Genomic DNA, 23,206 nt, shown 5'->3' with positions numbered 1-23,206 from the left:
TCTCGGTTTTGAGATTCAGAATTCGAATGGGGAATCTCCTTTTGATTTTTTTTTTTATAATATTGCATGCTTCAGGTGGGTCCTATGAGTTCAATTTTCTTAGCTATTTGAGAGCCAGAGGGAAAGGAGATGGGGTAGAAAGGACAAGGGCTGGCTTTGTGAGGAAAGCCTTTTGCAAAACAGAACTGTAGTGTATACAGCTGGCCATCCCTCCTGGGAGAGAAGTGGTGGTAAGATTATAGCCATTCTCTTGACTGTCTTAAAGTTGACTTGCTACCCCAGGTGACAGAGACAATAAAACCCCCTTCTCATGTGTCTCCACATACTCTGTGTCCAGCTTGGGGTCTGCATCTAGATATGTGAAGGGTGGCTTTGAAGAAATGAGCGGGGCTGGGCGTAGCTCAGCTCCCAGGAGTATCCCACCCAGGGCAATGTGTAGTTGGTGTGGGAAGGGAAGAGTTTTGGAATATTCTGGTCTTCAGCCCCGTAGAGATGTGATATCCAGCGATTTCAGAATCTGAGTAGCGCTAACACTAGCGGCTGCAGGAATTGCTACCCACCCCCATCTTCATGCTGGAGCTCCGCCCACTTCCACAGCCCAGGAGCCCTTGGGGCTCGCAGGGGATGTAGAGTTCACCGGTGCCCACCACGCTGCAGCCCCCACTGTTCCTCAGGACACCCGTGGTCCCGGTGCAGTATTCGGTCCTCAGCATGGGCGTGCCCATCACACAGGGCTCGTAGAGAACAGCACCTTTGGAGCTGCTGACAGCTGTGGGGACAGAAAAACATGCTCAGTGCCACAGGTGGGCCATCCCCTACCCTGGGCCATCCCAGTCTCTGAACCTCCCGGCGCTTCTACCTGGCTCCAAGGATCCATCTACCCTTCCTAATCCTACCCATTGCTTGGAAGCACCCTATACATTCACACACGTCCCCCGCTCCCCCTCCCTCGCCTTTCCCTGAAGCCTCCGTGAAGCTGGGAGTGATGCCTGACTCCTCTCACAGACTCTCCTCGCCTTGCACCTCTCGCCTGACCCTGCTGTTAACTCTACAGCAAAACATCCTTTGTTCAGGTGGTGACTTGGGTGGGCAGCCATGCTGGATTTTCTCCACCCGCACAGGAAGTACGGCAAACATGCTCATCCAGTGGGGATGTGAGAGGCTCCAACGGCTGGGTGGAATGTGATGGGTTTCCACCTGGGAATTCTACCCAACCCCCAGATCCTGAGTCCAGGATTCATGACTCAGCTACTTACAGATATTCACAGGCCCGATGCCTTCACACAACCTAGAGAAAGAAGGGAAAAGGTGTCAGGCTCCTGCCACGAAGGGAGCCCTACTTTCTGCCCTCACTGTGTTAAGGGGTGTGTGTGGGGTGTGGGGTGGGGGTGGGGCTGTGCTTTGCTTCCCAAGACTGTGGGATGCTAACAGCAGCAGCTACCCTAAGGAGACAGAATAGCAGTCACCCTGGTGCCCATCTGCGCTCACCTGTGCTCCTCGCCCTCCAGCAGGCGCCTGTAGGTGGCGATCTCGATGTCCAGCCCCAGCTTGCAGTTCATCACCTCTTGGTACTGCTTGAGCAGGCAGGCCATGTCCTGCTTGGCCTTCTGCAAGGCCTCCTCCAGCCCTGCCAACTTGCACTTGGCATCAGTGAGGGCGGCCTCTCCCTGCTGCTCTGCCTGGGCAATGGCCCCCTCGAGTTTGCATCGCTGGGGAGAGGGCACAGGAGAGGTGTTACTGGGACTAGAAACACAGAGGAACAGGGATGGGGTTGTGGCTAATAAATAGATGGTAGAGCCTGGCTGGTTCTCACAAGCCTAGTTGAACTGAGTAGGTCTAACTTTATAAGCAACTTAGTCATGTTGAAGGTCAGGATCACAGGGTGAGAGCCTGAGTTTAGTCTTCTGCCTGGCTACTTCTCTGACAGCAGGGAACCTGACTTTGTGGGGCTGCTTGTGCGGCTGGTGGGCAGCTTGTAGAAGCATCTTGCTTCCTGTGAGACAAGGTGGCCCAGGCTCGTCTCTCTTCCTCACTGACGAGGTTTGTCCTGCCCTGGCATGGCCCAGCAGGAAGGTGGCCCTCTGGTAGGTTCTCCCGGCCACTCCGGGACCTCACCTGGCCTTTGACTGCCTCAATGTCCTGCTGCAGCCGCTGGATTAGCTTGTTCATTTCCAGGATCTCATTCTTGCGGTTGCGTAGGTTGTCACAGTGGTTCCCAGCCGTCAACCTCAGCTCCTCATACTGCCAGGACAGAAAGGTGAGACCCCAGCCCTTCACTGTGGCATCTCTTGGCCCCTTCCTCACTGTCCCCAGCCTTTTGTCCATTGGCTTCCTAGCTTAGGTGCTCCATGACTGTGCTCCATGACTGTACTTATCCCGCATCCCTTTTCTTCCTAGCTTAGGTGTTTCATGACTGTGCTCCATGACCATACTTATCTCACACCCCATTTCTTCCTAGCTTAGGTGCTCCATGACTGTGCTCCATGACTGTACTTATCCCGTATCCTGTTTCTTCCTAGGTTAGGTGCTCCGTGACTGTGCCCCATGATAATACTTATCCCACATCCCATTTCTTCCTAGCTTAGGTGTTTCATGACTGTGCCCCATGACTGTACTTATCCCACATCCCATTCCTTTTGGGTTCTCATTGATGCCAGGTGTCTCATGTGGCTGCTCCTTATTCCTATGTCACGCAGCCCCAGTCTCTGATCCCTACTCTCCCAGATTCTTCCTTTTGCATCTGATCCCTTCTCTGCCCCAGAGTCTGAGCTCTCCTGAGGGTTATTTCAATTTTCCATGTCCTGTGGACTTTAGAAGGATTGCATGTTCAGCCTGGGGTTGGACAGTCAAAACTAAAACAATGTGATATCTTGCTTTGGCTGACTTCAAAGCAACAAATAAACAAACATCAGAAATCAGATTCAAAGTGAAAAAAAAATTTAAGTTAGCCACTCTTCTCCTGCTCTCTGCTTTTGTGCATCGTGTGGCCTTTGAGAGCAGGTCAAATGTCAATGTTCCTGTTTGTCCAGACTCCATATGCTGCCCCCCACCCCCACCCCCCGTTACCTGTGGGAACCCTCTGCTTGCCCTTGGAAACTGCTGAGTGTTCCCATGGGCTTGGGTGTGGCTGGACCATAGACTCCTTCCAACAGGGACATTCTGCCATCACCATCTCCCGGTATCCTATTTAAAGCCACACTCCACAGCACCCCTGTGGGTCACCCTCTCTCATCTTCTTCATGACAATGCTTTGTGCCTACCCTTGGCTCTGTCTCCAAGAAGGAAAATGTCAGGAAGGCAGGCTTGCTGCCTATCCCTGATGCATCTGCAGCCCCATGCTCTGCGCTCCACACGTGAGAGATGCTCAATGAACAGTTGCGGAACGTGGGAGCCAGGGGGTGATTGCATGTACACTGTATATTACACAGACAAGCCATTGAGGCTGAGATGACATGGCTTGTTAGATCCAGCTGCCCCAGGGCTCCCCTTGCCCTCCCAGGAAGCCCCTAATTACTAAGTCTGGAGCACCCTTAATCACTGTTTCTGCTCCAGCACCAGTAACACCCAAGCCAGCGGCCTCCACCTACACTGTGAAGCTCAGAACCCCCTCTGCCACCAACACCAATTATACTGATTGCATGCTGCTTAGAGGGCCACTTTAGTGAGTCTATGGATAAACAGAGCTGGGGACCTGGCACCCTTGTGACAGGGCTGGCCTGTGTGTGGGATCCATCTGCTCTGCAGAGACCCAACGTGGCAGAAACAGCAGAGCTGGGATTTCTGTGGGTTCTTTGGTGCTGTGGGGGTAACCCAGACATGTTAGGTCCTTAGTTATTCTTGGGGCAGAGGGCACTGGAACCCTGTCTTCTGCTTCTCCCCACTCCCTGCCTTTGCCCCCTCCTCTGATGTTTCTCTCAGCCCCTCTGTGCCCCAGCCTTACCCGGCACTGGTACCAGGCCTCCGCTTCTGCTTTGCTGCGGCTGGCGATGTCGTCATACTGGGCCTTGATCTCGGCTACGATGCCGTCCACGTCCAGTTCCCGGCTGTTGTCCATCTTCACGATGACTGAAGTCTCTGAGATCTGAGACTGCAGCAGGCCGATCTCCTGGGGAGATCACACAGGAGGAGTGAGCACCGAGGGTGCAGCCATGAGAGGAACCCACTCAGATGTCCTACGACTGTTCTTGCTCTTCCTGGCCTATAATCCCCAGCCTGCTCCCTGCCTTGTCTTCGCCCTTTATTCCTATGGTGACCCAGAACTTCTCTAAGGGAGACCTGACAACCATCTATCTGGATGACCCTGGGGAGTCTCACTTCCTGAGTGCATGAGATGTCCCGCTAGTGCTTGCCGCCGCTCTCCTGTCCACCCATGTCCCTCTGGAATTTGCCTGACAGATCACCCAGAAGACCTCATGGTCATGAATACCTCCTCAAACAGGGCTTTCAGGAACTCAATCTCATGTTCTAGAGCCTCCAAGTTGGTTTCCAGATCAGCCTTCACCAGGAAAGCTGTGTCCACGTCCTGTAACACAGTGACAGACCATGACCTGAATCGGGTATGCAGAGCCATGCCCAACACTAGTCAAGTACTGCCTGGACAAGCGATGGCAGGGATGGCTGTGGGCTTAGGGCTCTTCTCTGTGCCTGTGGTTAAATCGGCAATTATTTTGTTTCTTACTTAACATTAGCCACATGGGCAGGCAGTTGCTTGGGCAGGCAGATTCACAGCTATTCCCCTAGCTCTGCGCTCAGCACGTGAGAGATGCTCAATGAACAGTTGGTGAACGTGATCCCATGTAAGGTAACAGAGGATGTGTGGAGATCAGGGTCAATCCCTGTTTCTAGGCAGGGTGGAGTTGAATGGGGTATCAGGCATTTTTTTCCAGGGCCAACACAAGAGACCAAGGGAGAGGAACTTGTTTGTGGGAGTGGTCTTGGGACATGGATGGGATGTGAATAGGGCTGGTATTTGGATTCTTCCCTTCACTATATACACCACCTCACCTTCTTCAGGGTGACAAACTCATTCTCAGCACAGGGACGCAGGGACAGCTCTTCTTCGTACCTATGGGGAGGGGAGCATGGCTTTGGTTAGGGTGTAGAGTTTGGAAGAGTCTCCTTGGGTCAGGTGCACTAGCTGTGCCTGTGGGGCTATGCTCCAGCCTTCTCTCCAGACCCTCATGGCTCTTTCCTTCTGCGGACAGACTCTTGTCTCTAGAATACCTCAGTTACCTTTCAACCTGCACCTTCTCACCACCATCAGCCTGCTTCTGTGATGATTCATGCCCTAGGATACTCAATACTACCTCGTTCTCTTGCTGCGGAGGAAGCCCCCTCATATAACCATTTCCTTTGGAAATGGGGGTAAGGTCATGCTCCCAGCAGGTCATCTTCCCCAAGCTGTTCTGAGGTGGCATTAGTCCCAGGGAGATTCCCATCTGATCCTGTACCTCTTCCTTGCCTGCAGGGTATGTCTGGCCACCACCTGAAGCCCAATGGTAGAGGTAGCAATTACCTACTTACCAGAGCACAGAAACAGCCCAGGTATACCCCTCCTACTTCTTGGGGGCTCCCTGGCCCACATACTGTACCCCAGACAGAGGGGATGGGAGTCAGTGTTCTGTCTGGCTACAGAGACTGTTTGATGAGGAGAGCCAGTCCAGGCTCCTGGTGCCCATCTTTCTTGGGTCCAGCAAAGCTCTGCCTAGCTTTGACGAGGAGGTCTGGAGATACTGTCTAAGTTCAAATCCCCACTTTGCCACACACTAGACATAACCAAACTGGGTGGGTGATGGCTTTCCAGGCCTCATTATTCACAGGGGTATCCCCAGTAGAACTGGGGCAACCCAGGCCTGCCTCAGAGGGCTCTTATGAGTTTGTTGACACCTGTAATGGCTTCTGCCAGTGCACTGGCTGGGACAAGTGTTGTGCAAGAGTTTCCCATTGTGGTTGATGTGCCAGAAGGCCCTCATATTTTAAACCCAAAGATCTCATTTTGAGGTGCGAACCAGTCCAAACTTGCCTCACTATGTACTTCTCGAGGAAGGCATGGCCCCTCTGGGCCTGGCCTTTACTCACTCCCACAACCTGCCTGTCAGTCACCTGCTCCCCTCTCCCTCCCTCCATTTCTTTTCAAGTCTACGTGGCTCTCAATCAATAGATTAAAAAGTTAAAAGAACTTTTGAGACAGAGTCTTACTCTGCAACCCTTCAACTCACTATGTAGTTCAGGCTAGCCCAGAACTCACACTCCTCCTGTCTCGGCCTCCTGGGTGCTGGTGTTACAAGATATGTACCACTATACCAGGCTTTGGGTATCTTTTAGAAGAAGGAGTCTACTGGAAGAAAAATTATCTATCAAGGTCATGGTCCAAACATGTCCCCTGTCCCTGTCCCCTTTCTCTTCTCTCGTCTGTGGTTCTTCTTGGCACCTAGTCACATGTGTAAAGGGATTTTGGTGCTGTGGGGTAGGGGTGGGCACTACATCCTAGCACAGTGCCTGTCACCAAGAATGGTTGGCACTTAACAGTCATGTCTCCAACGTGGCTCTACTCTACTGACACGTTCCTTGTCCCATCTTCTTGTCTCGTTTCGCCTCAATGGAAACTTGCGTCTCCCATCCCACACCCTATACGTTCCCATGAGGCTGTGGGCAGATGGACTCCTCCGGGTGACAAGTTCTCTGGGCCTCCTACAAGGTGGGAGAAATCTCCATTTCATTAACATCGAGTGGCAGACTCAGGGCCTGACCTCAGGGGAGTGGGTGAGATGGGATGGACAACAGAAACCTATGGTCCCTCTAGGGGATGACAGGGAAGACAGATGTCAGGAGACAGGATGGGAGTTGTGATGTCCGGATGGGGATGAGGGGCTCCTGAGAGGAAGGCTTGTTAAATGGAGCAAAGAGAAGCCACAGCATCCTGGAGGAAATAACACTGGGGGTGATCTGGGGACTAGAATGTAGTGCTTGGTGTGTAAAGGGTTTGGCAGAATGGAATCCCAAATAGGGGTGTAGCTGGAGCAGGGACTTGGGACTCCATGAGTGGCAGGTGAGAGAATTTTTTCAACAAGGCCTTTCCAAGTCCCCATTCAAGCAGGGTGGAAGGAAGGGAGATGGGGCAGAGGCACACTTCACGCACGGCTCCCACTGTGGGCAATGACATGGATGCCCTGCACTACTCAATTGTTTTCCTGTCGGGTTCCCTGCTTTACAGGTGAGGAGACGGGGGCCTGAGCTGGTTCTGCAGCTCGCTTGCTCTAGTCCCTTTGCAGGGTGACAGTAGCGGCCACTTACTTTTTCTTATAACCCTCCAGTGCCTCCTGGAGACTGCAGAGCTCGGCCTCTAGTCTGCCGTGGTCCCCGGACACACAGTCCAGCTGTCGCCGCAGGGCACAGATGTAGCCCTCGAAGAGCGGCTCCATGTTGCTCTGGCAACTTCTCTGCTGCTGCATGAAGTTCCACTTGGTCTCCAGAAGCTTGTTTTTCTGCTCCAGGAACCGCACCTGCCCCGAGAGAATGGGTTGTCACCATGTAGAAAGGACCCGGAGACCATCGCCAGGTCTCTGCAGAGACTAATACCCAGAGGGATGTATCTTTGTGCCTCCTCTCATCTTCCCCCTCAGTGGTCCATGTTGGGGCCAAAAGACTGCTGTCCCAAATGCACACAGCTTTTTGGCTGGCCCCTTGGAAGCCCCATGACCTGGACCATGCCCTCTCCCCTTGTGAACCTCTCCCTGCCATGAGCACACCCACACATGAATGCCCGGGTTCAAGGGCACAGGTCAGGTCAGGTCAAGGGTTGTGCCCTAGCTTTGCTGACGCTTCCTGCTGCTGCTGCTCTACTTTATGTGGTGGCATCTGAAGGAAGCGGACTCCCAGTGATGCAGGCAAGTTGTGGTTCACCTCTTGCGTTCTTTGTGGGTTTGGACTCACGATGGGAAGCAGCTGCATGAGTTGATCTGGTCATCTATGTGCCACGCAGAGCATAGTCTGGAACCTTGCTATGGGGTTTCCAGAGAGGGCCTCTTAAGATAGCCGTCGCGGAAGGGATCTAGTTTAGGTTGTCAGTCTTGTCAGCGACTGATCTTACCCTTTGATCTATGTTACTCCGATCCTCTTGCCTTTACCCCCCCATGTGTTACAGGCATGTACCACCATGGCCTGGCATCACAGATATATTTGTATAAATCACCTCCTTTGAGTATCTATATCCATATCATCCTCAAGCCAGGCAGCAAAATCCCTGAGTCTGAGCTGTGAGCAGCTTCCATAGAGCTTCAGGGTAAGAGGAGTGGGCTCTACCAGGACTCAGGACTTCTGATTCTGGCTTAGGGATGTTTGCCCCAGTCCTTGGAGTTTCCAAAACAACATGTAGTGCTTGGCAGGGATTCTGAGTCTTGAGGGTATAGAGACAAACCCAGGGGGATTAGGGATGACAGGCCGGCTCAGTGCTACTTAAAGGTGGCATGCCACTCCGCCTCGTAGCTTCCCAAAGTTTTGGTTTGGGGGCTGCCAAGTGCAAAACTTGGATAACAGCCACCTTGTGCTCTGAACTCTGTTCCACATTTGCCTCACCCCACTCCTAAACAGATGGAAAATCTGGGGCTCACGATGTTTATGACCTCTGCCTTCAGCCCTAAGAGTCTTGGAATAGTCCAGGTACACAGGAGGCAGTTTTATTCCTCATGTGGAAGGCCATTAGCTCCTGAGCCATTGCCATCCCTTTCCTATTACTTTGGAAGTCTCTCTGACGGTCTGTTCTCTGACAACCTTGATGATTTGTCAGATGACATACTGAGAAAGGTCATGTTCTTAAAAAAAAAATGAAGAGTGTGGAAGGGCTTGGATTGGGTATGGTTATGTGTGCCCATAATCCAAGTACCTGGACAGAGGCTGGAGGAGTGCTGCAAGCTTCAAGCTAGTCTGGGCTGGGAAGCAGGACATTTCAGTGACAAAAAGCCATGGAATGCTTAAGAGGCCCATGGACAAATGCCCCTTCCTGTCCCCCAGATAGATCAGGTCCAGGACACTCTCTGCAGCAGCTCTTGCCCCGCCTCACCCTGGCTGCCCCTACCTTGTTGATGAAGGATGCGAATCGATTATTCAGGCACTTAATCTGCTCCTTTTCATCTCTCTTCACCCTTTGCACGGTCGGGTCAATCTCCAGCTCCAGGGGAACCAGCAGACTCTCATTGATGGTGACGGGGGTGATGCAGGCAGAAGATCCACAGGCGGCTCCCGCTCGGTACCCGAAGCCCGGCATGCCGCATCTGGAGGCCACACGGGGCCTTCCGAAACCCACGTTGCACAGGCTCCGAGAGCCAAGGCAACCCAGGGCTCGGAGGCCCCCACCACCGCCGGACCGACAGGGCGCCTTGCTCACTTCATAGTGGGTGACCATCCGGGGCATGATGGCTGAGCATGAGCTGAAACTCCGGTTGCCACATCTCGGGCTCAACTGGAAATTTCGGCATGACATGACTTTGGGAGGCAGAGGTGGATCCCTGGAGAGAAAGGAGAATGGGGACGGGACTGACCGCACCGTGGCTCAGCGTTTCCCCTTTTATTTGGCGGGGGCTGGGGGACTGGACTTGTTCAAACCCCTAATCACTACTAAATCAGGTTTATGAGCTTGGGGTATTTGCAGTTGCTAGGTACAGGGTGCAAATTAGGGTAGCCAAGAGCAAGAGGGAGCCAGTGGTCAATGCCGGGAGGAGGGGTTGTCCCATAAAAGTCCATTTGTCCTCCTTCCTTGTTTATGGAAATGATGAAAGAGGCCAACCATGCACTTATGGATGTTGTATCCAGTGGCTTAGCCTCCAGGGAGAAAGAGGATTGTGGGACTTTGGGTTGCTCATTGAAGGGGGCTTCCCTGAGACGGAGGCAGGGCAGAGATTTTAAAGACTTTGTTTACTAGAGGGTTGTCTCAGCGTCTTCCCATAGACACTTCACGACTCCATGGGCTTCCAGACACCCTTTGACGGATCCATGGAGGAAGACGCTCTCCGTGGTTTACCACTCCTTGTCCCTGCATTGGAAGCCCCCATGCTCCTGCACAGCTGGGTCAAGGGTCCTCCAGGCACAGATACTGGGTCCACAGCACTCATCCAGACAGACTGCAGGGGATTGGAAGGAGAGACCTGAGCATGAAGAGAGAAGAGGGGAAGAGAGGAGAGGAGCAGAGAGAGGAGAGAGGAGAGGAGAAGGGAGGAGAGGAGAGAGAAGGAGAGGAGAGGAGAGGGGAAGGGAGGGGAGGAGAGGATAGAACAGGAGATGGGAGGGGAGGAGAGGGGAGAGGAGAGGAGAGGAGAGGAGAGAAGAGGGAAGGAAATGACGCCTTCTCCTACACTCTGTGTCCCTGCCAAGCATGCCAGTGTGAAGTCTGCACTGTCATCAGCCACCCAGCAGATGGTGATGAGACCTGCTCCAACCTGGGGGTGCCTGTGGGGACAGTATTGCCCTTGGGAATGTTCCAGATGGATCCAAGCTTTTTTCTTAGCATGTGATGCTCAAATACCCCTCAACCTTTTACTCCCCTTTCTACCCACCTGATAGCCCAGAAGACTTTCTTATTGAGATTAGGTCCAGGTCACAAGTCCAGAGTATGGAAGTGTGGATTAGGGGGGCTTTACTATGATCCAAGACCATCCTGGGCCTTTTCTACCTATAATCTCACGAAGTATGGAGTCTAATATGGGGTGGTGGTGACAAGGCTGGGCTTGGACCCCATTCTGTCTGCCCTCATGTGCTTTGTAGTTTCAGAGGAAGAAGCCTGGGTTCAGAGCCTGGATCCCTTGCCTTGCCACCTATACATCAGCGGACTGGAATGTAAAACTGTCCTGGGCCTTGGGAATTCTTGTCTAATTGGGCCGTTTCATGATGCCCTCTTAGCTTTGGGTCTGAGAGTGAAGGGTGTAATTAGAGGTCAGGTGATGGTTGGGAGGCAGATGGAGAAGAGTGGGCTGGGTGTTAGGAGGTGGAGATGGGAGTAATAGGGCCCAGAAAGCGGTGTGAGGAATAGTGGTAATGCTTCGGGGAGGATGGTAGTGGGCTGAGTCACGTGGATACCACAGAGCCACCACCCTCCTCCCTCTGTCTCCAGGATGGATGCGGGTCTCAGGAACCCCAGGCTCAGGGCAGAGGGCAGCATCCTTCACTGCACCTGTGAGACCATCTGTTCCCAGAGTTCACAGTTCTGAGCTTCCCCCTGGGTATGAGACACAACACACTCAGTGAACAACGTCATGGGTGCTCAGTGACATTTTATTGCAGCAGTTTTAGGAAATAGGCATGCATGAGAGGAGCGGACAGCTTGGGAGGTTTGGCTGCTACTCCAACGCTGTTAACTTTCTGTTCACGCGGCACAGCGGACGACGGACCAACTGCCTTTGGGAAGTACTTTGTTCTTGAACTCGTAGCAGGTATTTGAGGACTCACAACCCTTCAGACTAAACCACTGTGAAGACCAGGTTCCAAAAACCTCCGTGCAATTCCTTCCTATAACCTCACACTCCCTCTGTGTAACCAGGAGTGTCCCTGTGTCCCTGGAGCAAGAGTAAGCAGCAAAGATCTGCCTTTCTCTGACTGGCTCTGCCTTGAGGGATTAGAGAGCCTTCTTTTAGCCAGGACAAGGGATGCATGGTCCTCACAGCTCAGAGTCACTCAGGAGTTGGGAATCAAAGAAAGGTGACTTTGGGCCACCAATGTCAAGTTTAAAGTTCCCGTGAAGGACTGAGAGCCTCTTGTGGTTGCAGGGTCCAAACAGATTGTGAAGGACTTTCTGCACTTCCCTAACTGCTTAAGGGGAAAGGTGTAGCCTAGGGCAGTTGAGTCTGTGTGGGTAGGGGAGGACTTTGAGATCAAGAATGGGTGGGGTATCTCTGTGGAGACCTGCCTGGAGGCAGAAGGATGATAACCTTAAAACTCACAAGCCACTTGGTATCCGTGACTCTTGCTAGGGACTGCGGGCATGGGCTAAGCATCAGGCCTTAGTGCTGGGGAGATGGGGGCCGGGGACAGTGCCAAGGCGGGTGGTACTTTAGCTCCGGTAACTCTTCTTGGTGGATGATGTCTTGGAGACAATTCTCATGCTTGAACTGCTGCCGCTCACACTGCGACCGCTGGTGGAGCTAAAACCTCCGCTGCCTCCGCCCCCGTAGCAGAGGCCACTCCCACTGTAGCCGCCTCCGCTGTAGCCTCCGCCACTCACACACAGGCCACCACCTCCACTGTAGCCTGTGCCCCCGGAGGAAGAGACCACAGCTGAAAGAAGAAGGAACGACTGTCATTGGCAGCTGTCAGACATCCCTCCCTCGCTCCTCTCCAGGCACAGTGAGAGGAGTCCTGCCTGCACAGTGCTTGGCTCCAGGCAGCTCTCTCCCCAAGGAACCTGGGAAGACAGACAGCTGCCTCCTGAAGCAGCAGGTGGAAGGGTGAACCTGACTTCAGGTCTCCTCACTGCCTGCCTGAGTATCAACATCCATATGGGACTCTGTGACTTTTAAAGCTTTCACAGCTGTAGTGTACTGGTCCCTCAATATCATTATGTCAGGGACCCCCTGTTTACAGACGAAGAGATGGAGGTGCAAAGAGATCAAGCAGCACGCACAAGGTCACCTCTGCCTGAGTCCAGGTCTTAGGCTCCTGGGGTGTATTGTCCCTTTCTCTATTGGGGCTCTACATGAGAAGTAACATAAGGGCTCAAATTTGCATGGGGAGTTGGACTCCAATATCAGGACAGATCCAATGTCCACCTAGATTTCCCTGACAACTATTAGAATCTCCTCAGCTTCATTACTCAATGTTAGTATCTGCCCTACTACTTCAGCAATCATGAGCTCAGTTCTGTAGAGGACCGTGTCCTAGCCTGTCAAATACTTGAAGCAGTAGCCAGCCCTCCCTCTGGGAGTCTGTTCCTCCTGTGAGGCTTCTTCTGATTCTTTCTCTAGTGGGCCACAGACTCTGGCTTCCCTGGTATCCTCTGATCCAGCCAAGGCCCAGGGGCTCTCATCTCCAGGACCAGGACCCAGTGCCACCATACCACCTAAGACAGCAAGAGATCACCCCTTCCGGTCTCCTCCTGGATGCTCAGGCCATGTTGAGATGTCTGTTTTACTTGCTCAGCTAATTTGCTTCAGTTCTATGTAAGTGGCTATGTAGGTGGGACAGGTCTGTAAGTGGCTCCATATTTCTGCCAGAATAGCTGAGTGCTGGGGACCTTGGCTGCATGGGGAGTCCTGTCTTGTGCAGGCTCCTCTGAGGCTAGGCTGGTCATGTGACCACATCACAGTCTCTCAGGGATAAGAGGTCCCCTGCAATGTCTAAGGACACTTTCCCAGAATAAGAAACAGACCCTGGACTCCTTCCCTAGAGACAGGGAATGCTCAATGCTCTGGACACTATTGGGGGAAGGAAACCAAGGAAAGGAGAGGGGCTTAATGACATATTGTTAATGACCCTAGTTGCTCACTTTCAAATCTCAGGGATGCTAGGGACTCCCATTTGCCTCTCCTCCCCCTCCACTCTTCCGTCTTCCCGAGACATTTACTCACAGATGTTCACGGCACCAACACCTTCTCCAGTGAGCCTGCAGGAGATGGAAAGAGAAGGCATGTCACTGCGGAGGGCCTAGAGAGCACTGGGTCCCTCGCATACAATGTCATCTGTGTTGAGCACACGCTGTGGGCCAAGCCCCGTGTTTAACAAGCTTGACATTTATCTCATGAGCACTAGAAGCTAACAAAAATACAGAAGGGGCAACCTAGAGAAGGGATCAAGTCAAGATAGAGAAAGAAACAGACACTGAGACCTCATGTGGCCTCTGGAGCATACTGTTCCGCTCTGGTAGCATTGGTCTGGGCCATGATGGGGACCCACCTGCACTCCTCGCCCTCCAGCAGCTTGCGGTAGGTGGCGATCTCTATGTCCAGTGCCAGCTTGACGTTCATGAGCTCCTGGTACTCGCGCAGCTGACGGGCCATGTCCTGCTTGGCCTTCTGCAGGGCGTCCTCCAGCTCGGCCAGCTTGTTCTTGGCGTCTTTGAGAGCCAGCTCCCCGCGTTGCTCGGCATCGGCAATGGAAGCCTGGAGTGTGGCACACTGCTCACAGGAGAAAGGAGAAGTCTGTGATACTGTTCGTGGATCCCATGTGGGTTAGATTAACTGCCCCAGAATATGTTAATGCAATGGAGGTCAGAGTATTACACCTGAAGATAAGATTGTTATCAGTCCCCAAGGATAACATAGAGTTATCTGGATGAGAAAATGGATTTCTGTGTTCTATCTCTGGGCAGTGGGTAAGTACATAAACCAAGACAAGAGTGACCATGTGGCCATGGTCAGAGGAAAGGCCTGTCCCAGTGTGCATCCCTAGTCCTGAGAGGCCCTCATTTGAGAGATTTCCATCGGCATTGACTGAGTTCAGCCCATGTCCTGGATAGCTTTATGCCAACTCGACACAAGGTAGAGTTATCAGAAAGGAAGGAACCTCAATGCCTCCATAAGATTGGCTGTAGGGGATTTTTTTAATTAGTGACTGATGGGGGGGGGCAACCCATTATGGGTGGTGCCATCCCTGGCCTGGTAGTCCTGGGTTCTATAAGAAAGAATGCTGAGCAAGCAGTAAGCAGCATTCTCCATCATCAGATCTTGCTCCAGGTTCCTGCCCTGCTTGGGTTTCTGTCTTTGACGATGAACTTTGCTATGGAAGCCAATTTCCCCCAAGTTGCTTTGGTCACTGTGCTTCGTCACGGCAATGGTATCCATAACTAAGGTAGCCCAGACCCACGCCTTCCCCAATGCAGAGGCATGGATGGGATGGCCTTTGAGATATCGGTCCTACCTGCTTCTTCAGGTTGTCAATCTCAGAACGCAGCCTCTGCATGGCCCGGTTCAGCTCAGAGATCTCCATCTTAGTAGTACGGAGGTCGTCCCCACGTTGGCCAGCAGACCGCTGCAGCTCCTCATACTGGGAGGAAGAAGGGACTTTGTGTGAGGAATGTGTGCAGCCACCAGGGATAGCCAGGTCCAACGAGTGAGGGCTGTGGCTCCCCTGAACCATCTAGACTTTCATGCACTGATTGGAGGGTCCTAGATTGTTTCACCCTGTCCACTGAATCTGTTGACACCATGTCTTGCTCTGGACTTGTTCTCCATATGCACACACTTCAGCCAACAGCAGACACTTGTGGCTCTTTCCCCTGTTCCTGTTCCTGGCCTCTCTTCCCTCTCTTCTGCTCCATGCATCTGGCCCTCCCAGACCAGCATCATGCACGTGGGGATGCTTTATGATAGGGAATCTTCCTCCACATACATTTGTCATGACACCAGAGCAATACTGTCTCCATGACTCCTAGCTCAGAGTATCTACTCCAACTTGGGAAATCTCATTCTGTGATCTATATATAAAGTCTTTGTGCCCAGAGCCTTGGTTCCAGCTGGCTCCAGCTCTTTTTTGCTCTGTCCTCTTCTTGAAGGCATTAGGCCTTGGTCTTGACCTCACCCCTTCCTGTTGGCATGGTGGCTGCAGCTGACCACTTATGCCCGTTTCTTTAATGTAAAGCTTTGGAGGTATACATTACATGTCATCTGTCCTGGAAGGAGACCTGGCATTTTTGCCTATATCTGACTATTCCCCTTGCTCCTGGTGGTTTTGGCTCTTAGTAATGCTCAGAACATATGTAAGCTCTAAGTTAAACTCAGCTACTTGGGTCCTCATTAGGCTGAGACACTGGAGAGGGAAGGCTCTTAATCTTTTTAGCCTCTGAAATCTCTAGTCCCTATGCCTGGGTAATTTGATGGATCTTGGCACCTCACCTTGGTCTGGTACCAGGATTCAGCCTCTGCCCGGCTGCGATTGGCAATGTCCTCGTATTGGGCCTTGACTTCAGCAATGATGCTGTCCAGGTTCAGGCTGCGGTTGTTGTCCATGGACAGGACCACAGAGGTCTCAGAGATTTGAGCCTGAAGTTGAGCCAGCTCCTGTGATTGAGCCCAAAAGGAACAGATGAGACAGGGCATCCACGCACGTGCATATGTGTATGCACATGTGTGCAGTTTTTTGTGCATGTATGCAGATATGTGTATGAGTGCGCACATGTGCTTTGGAGATCGTGATCCCCTGGGGCAGGCTCTGGCATAGAGGATCTTGCATGGTGGAATGCAGCTTCCTGTTGTCTAGGAAGCCCACGGACTGTCAGTACTGTGTTATCTCACTCTCTGAGGAAGCCTAGCCCTTCATACTCAATTGAGACCACACCTTGGGCAAGAAGCCTGAGTCAGAAGGGACCAGGCACTGCTCAGTCCCATCCTTCCCTCCGACTGCCCTGTGCTATGTTCTTTAGGGATGGGGCATGAAGACGAGCTAGAGAACAAGAGAAGGGGCACCAGAGAAAAGTCCAAAAAGCAGGGTCTTGATTATGTCTGTGGTCTCCCTGCATCCACAGAAGAGAACCCTGGTGCTCCATAAAAACATGTCTTTAGGAGAAGCAAGCGATTGTCATAACTGGTTAGAAAGCACCAGAGGGTTGGGTGACTTCTGCTGGTTGATATAATTGCACCAATTTATTGTGCTCTAAGAAGAACAGCAGCAGGGTGAGACTGGGCAGGGCTGAGCTGGGCTAAGTGACCCACAGCGCTCAGACAGTTCCGTAGGAATCCTTTGAATTTGGTGACATGCAGATATTCTGTCTGCTCAACAGAACACACTTATTCTAATTATTCTGGTTGGCCAAGATTGAGTTTTCTACCCTTGGAAACTTCTTGTTACCCCCAGAAACCTCATTCCCCCTCCCTCAAAGATCTGCTCCATGAATTGCAATCCACAGATGGTTTGGGGGGAGGGGCAGAGAGGAGGGCAGAAAGAGATGACAGCTTGTGTGTGCCTCCCCCAGTGCTCCCAGCCTCCAGCCCTCCAGACAGGGTACCCGGGGTCTCACCGCTTCAAAGAAAGCTCTCAGGAAGTTGATCTCATCCATCAGGGCTTCCACCTTGGCCTCTAGTTCCACCTTGTTCATGTAGGCAGCATCCACATCCTAGGCACAAAGCATGAGGTCATTCTGGGTCCTATGTCCCTCCCCCCCCCCGGGTTGCCTAGCAGCCTCTGGAAATTACCTCTGAAGCTAGTGGAACAACTTCAGCTCCCCAGGGAGCACATTGTCTTCCCTGAATGCTATCAAGTGGGACTGGAGAGATGGGAGGTCCACCATAGTATGACCTTCAGGAGTGCCTGTCTGCTGCTCATCAGCGAGGACCATATGCAAGGGTCTCCTATGTCACCTTCTAAGGTGAAGATGCTCCATCCTGGGTCAGAGGCTCCCATTGCCTATGAGCTCTTCCAGCCTCTCCCCAAAGACTGCATGGCCTCTCTCCTCACACCTCTGTCCATCCCATTTCCCTTCACTTCTCCTCTGAGCTGCTGCTCCATTCTTTCTTGAGTATAATCCTTGGAGGATTTTCCCCACTTCCCTCTGCCATTCTCAAAGCAGGACAGCCAGAACTCTAGACTTCCACTGCTCAGTCCTCCTATGGCTCTGCCTAAAGATTGGTTTTGTATTCTGGATTCTGGGCTGAGGACCAGGTCCAGTTGGCTTCCCTCATGCTACATTGCCCATGCAAGGAGAGGGGCTAGTGCCACGACTCACATAGCTTGGACATAGGAGTCCTGGATCCTGACCTGCTTCTAACTACCTCTGTACAAAAACCTGAACCTCCCCAGACCCCAGTGTCCTCATGTTTAAAGTCAGACATGCCTCCAGGAAAACCATAGGCTTCAGTGAAAGTCCTGCCTCCCCCAGGAACCCGACTCCAGTGAGACTGTCCTTGCGCTTACTTTTTTGAGTACCACAAACTCATTCTCTGCCGCTGTGCGTCTGTGGATTTCCTCTTCGTACCTGTGGAAAGGGCCAAGAAGGATGCGTGTTGGGAGGAGGGCTTGAGAGTGTGGTTGGACTCATTCTATCTGGTCCAGTTCTTGAAGTCCTCCTGCATACAATCCTACATATTCTTTAGCTCAGGGGTATGGCAGATGGGCAGACTTGGAGAACATTCTGTGGTGGTGTGGTCCCCTCATACATATGTGGCCTGGAATCCCAAATCAAACACCCCTACTTCTGCTAAAAGAAAACTCAAACTGAAAGTGGCAAAATAGTATCATGCCTCTACCTGTGATGTACGTTCATACAGCCTGGATCTCCAAAGAAGCCCGTCCCTTCTCTGATCCCTCCTCCTCCTCCTCCTCCTCCTCCTCCTCCTCCTCCTCTTCCTTTTCTTTCTTCTCCTTCTTGACTGGCAGCCCCTGGCCTCTAGCCTGGCTTCTGCCTCCCTGCTATGTACCCCCATATTTCAACCACACTGAACTCTGTCATGAAGGTAGAGTCTTCAAGCCAATAGGATCGCCCACCCTAGATTTCTCATCTTCAATTTGGCTGTACCGCCTCTGGCACCCACGGCATGCTACAGTACTCTCTGTACACAGTCCTTTCAGAAGGGGGCTTCCTTTCCATTGCAGCCCATCCAGACTGCCTCAGAGTCAGGGCATCCCATACTCCCTGCAGAAGCCAGATGGATTTTGTGGAGTTATTGTGTCTGGGAAACTACATGTGGTCCTGGGACAATCTTTTTCTTCTCTATTCCTCCAGCCTCCTGGGTAGGTCTGGGGTGAAGATATAAACCCTATAAATGAACACTTAGTTGAATAAATGGAGGGGTGGAGTCTCTGGCTTTAATTCTTCACTTGTGATTTGCCCTTGGGTAACTTGGGTAAGTGAGCGGACGTCTCAGAGCCTGCATTTTCTGTCTGCCAAGGTTGTTACATCTGGACAAGCCTTGGGGCTCATTTGTACATTTCCTTGTTAACTCCATCCCTCCCTTTCTCAAACCCCAACCTCTTATACCTCTTATCAAGTATGTGTCCCATTTCCATCAGATGGGTCAGATGTAGAGAACTGCTGAATTCAGTGGAACTGGATAGCACCATTTCCTCTCCTTTTGCCTGACCGCCCCTAGCTCCATGGCTCTGGGCCACATAGATGGAGGACCCACTCACTTGTTCTTGAAGTCCTCCACCACGTCCTGCATGCTCTTCAGCTCCGTCTCCAGCCTGCCCCGCTCCCCTCCCAGGCACTCCAGCTGGCGCCTCAGGTTGGTGATGTAGGCTTCGAACATGGGCTCTAGATTGGCCCTGGTTGTTTTGTGTTCTTGGAGGAGGCTCCATTTGGTCTCTAAGACTTTGTTCTGCTGCTCCAAGAACCGCACCTGTCCTCGCCAAAGGTAAGAGATGGTGAAGGCTTTCCTCCTGCAGCCCCTCACAGGCTCTGTGATGTAGGACACCCAATAAATAGTAAGGGACCTTGCATGACCCCCAAACTCAGGTGGTGGCTTCTACCTTCTCCCCTGAGCTGCAAGGAGCCTGAGACGTGGAGAGTAAAGTCAATGTTGGTACAGTGGGCTTGGGAAGCAAATGACAGGTCCAGAGGGGCTAGAAGGTATCTGAATATACCAATCATGTTGACATGAGGCAACTTATGAAACACACACACACACACACACACACACACACACACACACACACACACACACTAGCTAACTAAGCCCAAACTGATTCCTATGATATGGGTGGGAGGGTTATGGCAGAAAATTCTATCTGTTTATTTCCTTTCTGGGAGGATTTTTCAGGATCTGGAACTCAGAATCAGTTGTCTGTCATTCTAGAAATGTTAGTATAGGAGGTCATTCTGGAATTGCACTGAGGAGCCTGGGCACAATCACTAGTCACGTGGCCCTGAGCAATCAGCTCCCTGGAGTTGCTTCTGAGTCCCTTGTGGTCTTGAGCTATTATTTGGTTTCTGGACCTAGCTCCAGCTGATCCCGGTTCTGAGAACTGTGCATAGCTTTTCCTCAACCTGAAGTCCTTCCACTGGGAGGGACTGGAATGTCACTTAGCTTCCAAGAATGAGGGAACACATGCCTTCAGAGACAGCAGTGTCCCCACAGGGGCTTAACAAATGTTAAAGACCACTTTCCCTAGCCACTCCCACCATGGAAGAGAGAGTGCCCTGGCTTCAAGTCCTACCCAATCCATCCACCACTTTCCTTTCCCATCTGAATAAACCAGGAAAAGGCAGGTCCAGGATCTCCCCTTCTCAGCCAGGTTCCTGAAAGTCATGCCCTTGTTGGAATAACCCAGGCAATGACACAGGTCACTGGATCGACAAGGTGACAACGTTTAAAAACTGGTGCCCGAGCAGTGTCTTTCACTGGGTCTATCCACCCAATGAGGAGGCTTTTGTAGTTCAACAGAGCCACAAAGGGATCTGACAGTCCATCTGTTCCACCCTACTGGGGCTTGAGAAGAGGGGTGGCTTTCCTCTCAGTAGTCTAAACTGCAGCCTGAGCTGGACACCTCTCAGCTCCACACTCTTCTTCATCCCCGGGATGTAGCCCGAGGGGTTCAGGGCTGCGATGGAGCTCTTTCCCAGCAGAGGCAGGAGACAGTGCACAATGGCATCAGGTCCCACAGGCCTCTCTCCCTGTATGTTTAGGACCCTTAGGAGCCCAAGTCACAGAGCCATTGGAATGGAGGCTGCAGTCACACACTTCATCTCACCATGCACACGGTATCCTACACCTAGGCTACTCCCAGGTACACCAACAGGGAAATACCTCTGCCTTGGGAAAAAGAAAGAGACCCAACGCACTTCTGTGCAATAAAGCCTTTGTTTCCTTATTGCCTTCCCTCCAATATGTCTAGCTGAGCTCACGATCACTGACCACCAGAGTAGCAGTGTCTTTGTTGTGGGTCTAAGTAGGCACTTTTTGGCTACCCCATCAGCAGACTGCCTAGGCTCTGGGTGCATGCATCCTAGGAAGCCAAAGGTGACCTCAGGAAATCCCAGAAAGTAAAGATTCCAAAAGGCAGCTGCTTCAGCAGTGGGGACCCTGCTTGCCTCTCACCTTATCTATGAAGGAGGCGAACTTATTGTTGAGGGTCTTGATCTGTTCCTTCTCCTCCTTTCGAACCCGCTGGAGAGATGGATCGATCTCCAGGTGGAGGGGTGTCAGGAGACTCTGGTTGACAGTGACTTCATGGATGCCTCCAGCTCCAGGGGCCATCCCACCTCCATATCCATACCCTCCATAGGCTCCCCCAACTCTGTATCCTATGCCGCTGACACCCAGACCACAGGCAGCACCCCCAAAGCTGGCTCGGGTGGAGCGGTAGCCCCCACCGATGGAGATCCTCTTGTTACCCCCAAAGCTGTGTAGGCTTCTTGTCCCAAAACCACCCCCTATGCCACCTCCAAAACTCTTCCCGCTCTGGGACACAGAGACAGAGCTGAAACCGGGCCGACATCCAGGAAGGAGGCTAGCCGAGGAGGCACTGAAGTTCCGTGTGCCCCCAGACTTGATGGTCACCAAGGATCGCTGGGTCATGGTGGAAGTCGTTGTCAAAGGTCAGTGGAGCAAAAGAATGGCAAGAGTGGAGAGCTTTCGAAGTCTAGCTTGCCCGGGCTCACCTCGAGTTTTAATCCCTTTCAAGAACTGGGCTTGGCCAGAGTAGATCAAAGACCACTGTGTTGTGTTCACCCCAATGGCATGTCTGGCCACAACCCATCTTCCTGCCTGCTAATCACGGTGGGGAACACCCTACCCCGGGCAGGACCAGGCCTGGGAAGTCCAGCCTGAGGCACACCTGGGTCCAGAGCTCCCCACTTGCCCAGGTTCTCAGTCACAAACTCTGGACTGTCCCTGTTCCCCAAGCTTCCATCCACAGCTAACGCCCAGACCCAAACATCTGACTGTGCCCATCCCATCTTGGTCACTTACATATGTATTTTAAAAATCCATTCACTTGAGAGTTGAGTCTGTGCCACATCATGAGGTAGGTCTACCACAAACATTACATTTTATTTTGTAACTTTATGAAAATGGATGGCAGATCATTGCCAACATTTTTTTTTTTTGAGCAGTATCATGGGAGACAAACTCCAACAGTTTACCTTCCAATGTTGGATGTTTTTGTCCTTGGTTTCTACCTGCAACCATTGTCACGCAGGTCATATGGCCAGGGAATCCTGGAGACAACACTAGAACCCAGTGGCTGATTGGGCTGTGTGCCCAGAATCCTGTGCTTCACATAGCAGGGGAAAGTGATGTCTCTGGTCCTTCCTAAGAAGTAGTCTGAGGCCCCCCCCCCCATTCCCACCCTCTTCTTTCCTCCCTGGTCTTAGCTAGTGAATTTGGCAATTATTTGCACAGTTTTTCCTGTCTACTCTGAGATTGTTACCCTCAACCATTCTATACTTTGGTCTCTTATTTCACATCCTTCCCTTCTGACTCCTATGATAGAACTTCTCTCCTTTCTGAGCGTGGGTGGTTTTCTGGTTGGCAGCTCCTATCAGTAATCCTATGTGACAAGCCCACCCTGACCAAACACCTCCATCCCATTCATTGGTTAGTCCCATCATCCCCCTAGGTCCTGAGGGGAGGGGTCCAGGAGACTATAAACTGAGGAATGAGGAGCTTCCTGGTGTCTCCCTGTCTTGCAATTATGGGCTCATTTGCTCCTTGGCCTCGGGGCTGACTTTTAACTCCTCTCCTGCTCTGTTATTTCTCTGCTCAGGTCTACAAGTTTGAAGCTGTCAGGGAACAATCAGCTCCTTTGCTGGCCAGTGCCTTGACCACCCATCTTACGTCAGTGCTGTCCCAGGAACACAGGCTGATTTGGGGAGGGTATAGCCTCACCCTGCATGACATACAGAGCAGGAGGCTGGGCAGGGCTCTGCCCAGGGGTTGGGACTTCCCAAACAAGCATTCCAAAGAGTAGGAGCCGCTAGAGGAGGAAGACTATTGGTCTGCTGCCCTCCCCATGCTCCCCCCTTCTCTATCCCCCCTCCAGCTCCTCTGGAAGGGGCAAGAGCTGCTGTGCCTTGAGTACTGCTTGTATGGAATAACACTGGCTGAGGCTGCCCGAGAGTCAGAGTTGCTCCAGGCTCATCAGCACTGCACACAGAGGACTGAGCCAAACACATGACACATGCATTTAATAGGCACATTCCAGGTGGAAACAGAGGAGCTTTGACTCTAGCTGGTAGTTTATAAGCAGCCAGAGAAGGACAAGACAGCCTGGCATTGAGGATGGCCTGGGAGACACGGACTCCTCCACTGCTGCATCTGGAGGAAAGGGGCAGGTGGTACTGAAGGGGCATCTG

The 23,206-nt window shown here is 52.2% G+C and overlaps 2 protein-coding genes across 3 annotated transcripts; both read right to left on the bottom strand.

Moving 5' to 3' along the window:
• Positions 1-20: 20 nt before the first annotated feature.
• On the bottom strand, positions 21-9,478 carry Krt82 (keratin 82). The gene is made up of 9 exons (XM_021183051.2): positions 9,074-9,478; positions 7,294-7,502; positions 5,005-5,065; positions 4,427-4,522; positions 3,941-4,105; positions 2,116-2,241; positions 1,489-1,709; positions 1,257-1,288; positions 21-769 (listed from the first exon to the last, which is right to left on the bottom strand). Exons 1-9 carry the CDS (start codon positions 9,476-9,478, stop codon positions 534-536), a joined length of 1,551 nt encoding a protein of 516 aa, XP_021038710.1. The 3' UTR covers positions 21-533.
• A 1,782-nt stretch (positions 9,479-11,260) lies between these two features.
• LOC110310198 (keratin, type II cytoskeletal 75-like) lies at positions 11,261-21,428 on the bottom strand. 2 transcript variants are annotated; one of them, XM_021182937.2, is made up of 9 exons: positions 20,949-21,428; positions 19,042-19,250; positions 17,827-17,887; positions 16,934-17,029; positions 15,813-15,977; positions 14,839-14,964; positions 13,876-14,096; positions 13,551-13,585; positions 11,261-12,261 (listed from the first exon to the last, which is right to left on the bottom strand). In XM_021182937.2, the coding sequence occupies exons 1-9, from the start codon at positions 21,426-21,428 to the stop codon at positions 12,038-12,040; spliced, it is 1,617 nt and encodes a 538-aa protein (XP_021038596.1). In that variant the 3' UTR covers positions 11,261-12,037. The 2 variants fall into 2 exon arrangements, with proteins under 2 accessions (XP_021038596.1, XP_085687551.1); XM_085831425.1 differs by having other exon boundaries at positions 13,876-14,081.
• Positions 21,429-23,206: the final 1,778 nt, after the last annotated feature.

The sequence above is a fragment of the Mus caroli genome, unplaced genomic scaffold, assembly GCF_978045245.1.
Source record: "Mus caroli unplaced genomic scaffold, Mus_caroli_1 scaffold_16, whole genome shotgun sequence".
Lineage (NCBI taxonomy): Eukaryota > Metazoa > Chordata > Mammalia > Rodentia > Muridae > Mus > Mus caroli.
This window is presented reverse-complemented; position numbering and strand designations above follow the sequence as displayed.

Coding starts and splice junctions, on each gene's coding strand:
- Krt82 (XM_021183051.2), bottom strand. CDS start 9,478: ATGTCATGCCGAAATTTCCAGTTGAGCCCGAGATGTGGCAACCGGAGT. Junction 5,066..7,293: donor CTGGAGGGTTATAAGAAAAA/GTAAGTGGCCGC, acceptor CCCTCCCCATAG/GTACGAAGAAGAGCTGTCCC. Junction 4,106..4,426: donor TGAAAGCCCTGTTTGAGGAG/GTATTCATGACC, acceptor TGATCTCCCCAG/GAGATCGGCCTGCTGCAGTC.
- LOC110310198 (XM_021182937.2), bottom strand. CDS start 21,428: ATGACCCAGCGATCCTTGGTGACCATCAAGTCTGGGGGCACACGGAAC. Junction 14,965..15,812: donor AATCCTGGTACCAGACCAAG/GTGAGGTGCCAA, acceptor TCTTCCTCCCAG/TATGAGGAGCTGCAGCGGTC. Junction 12,262..13,550: donor TGTTGGTGCCGTGAACATCT/GTGAGTAAATGT, acceptor TTCTTCTTTCAG/CTGTGGTCTCTTCCTCCGGG.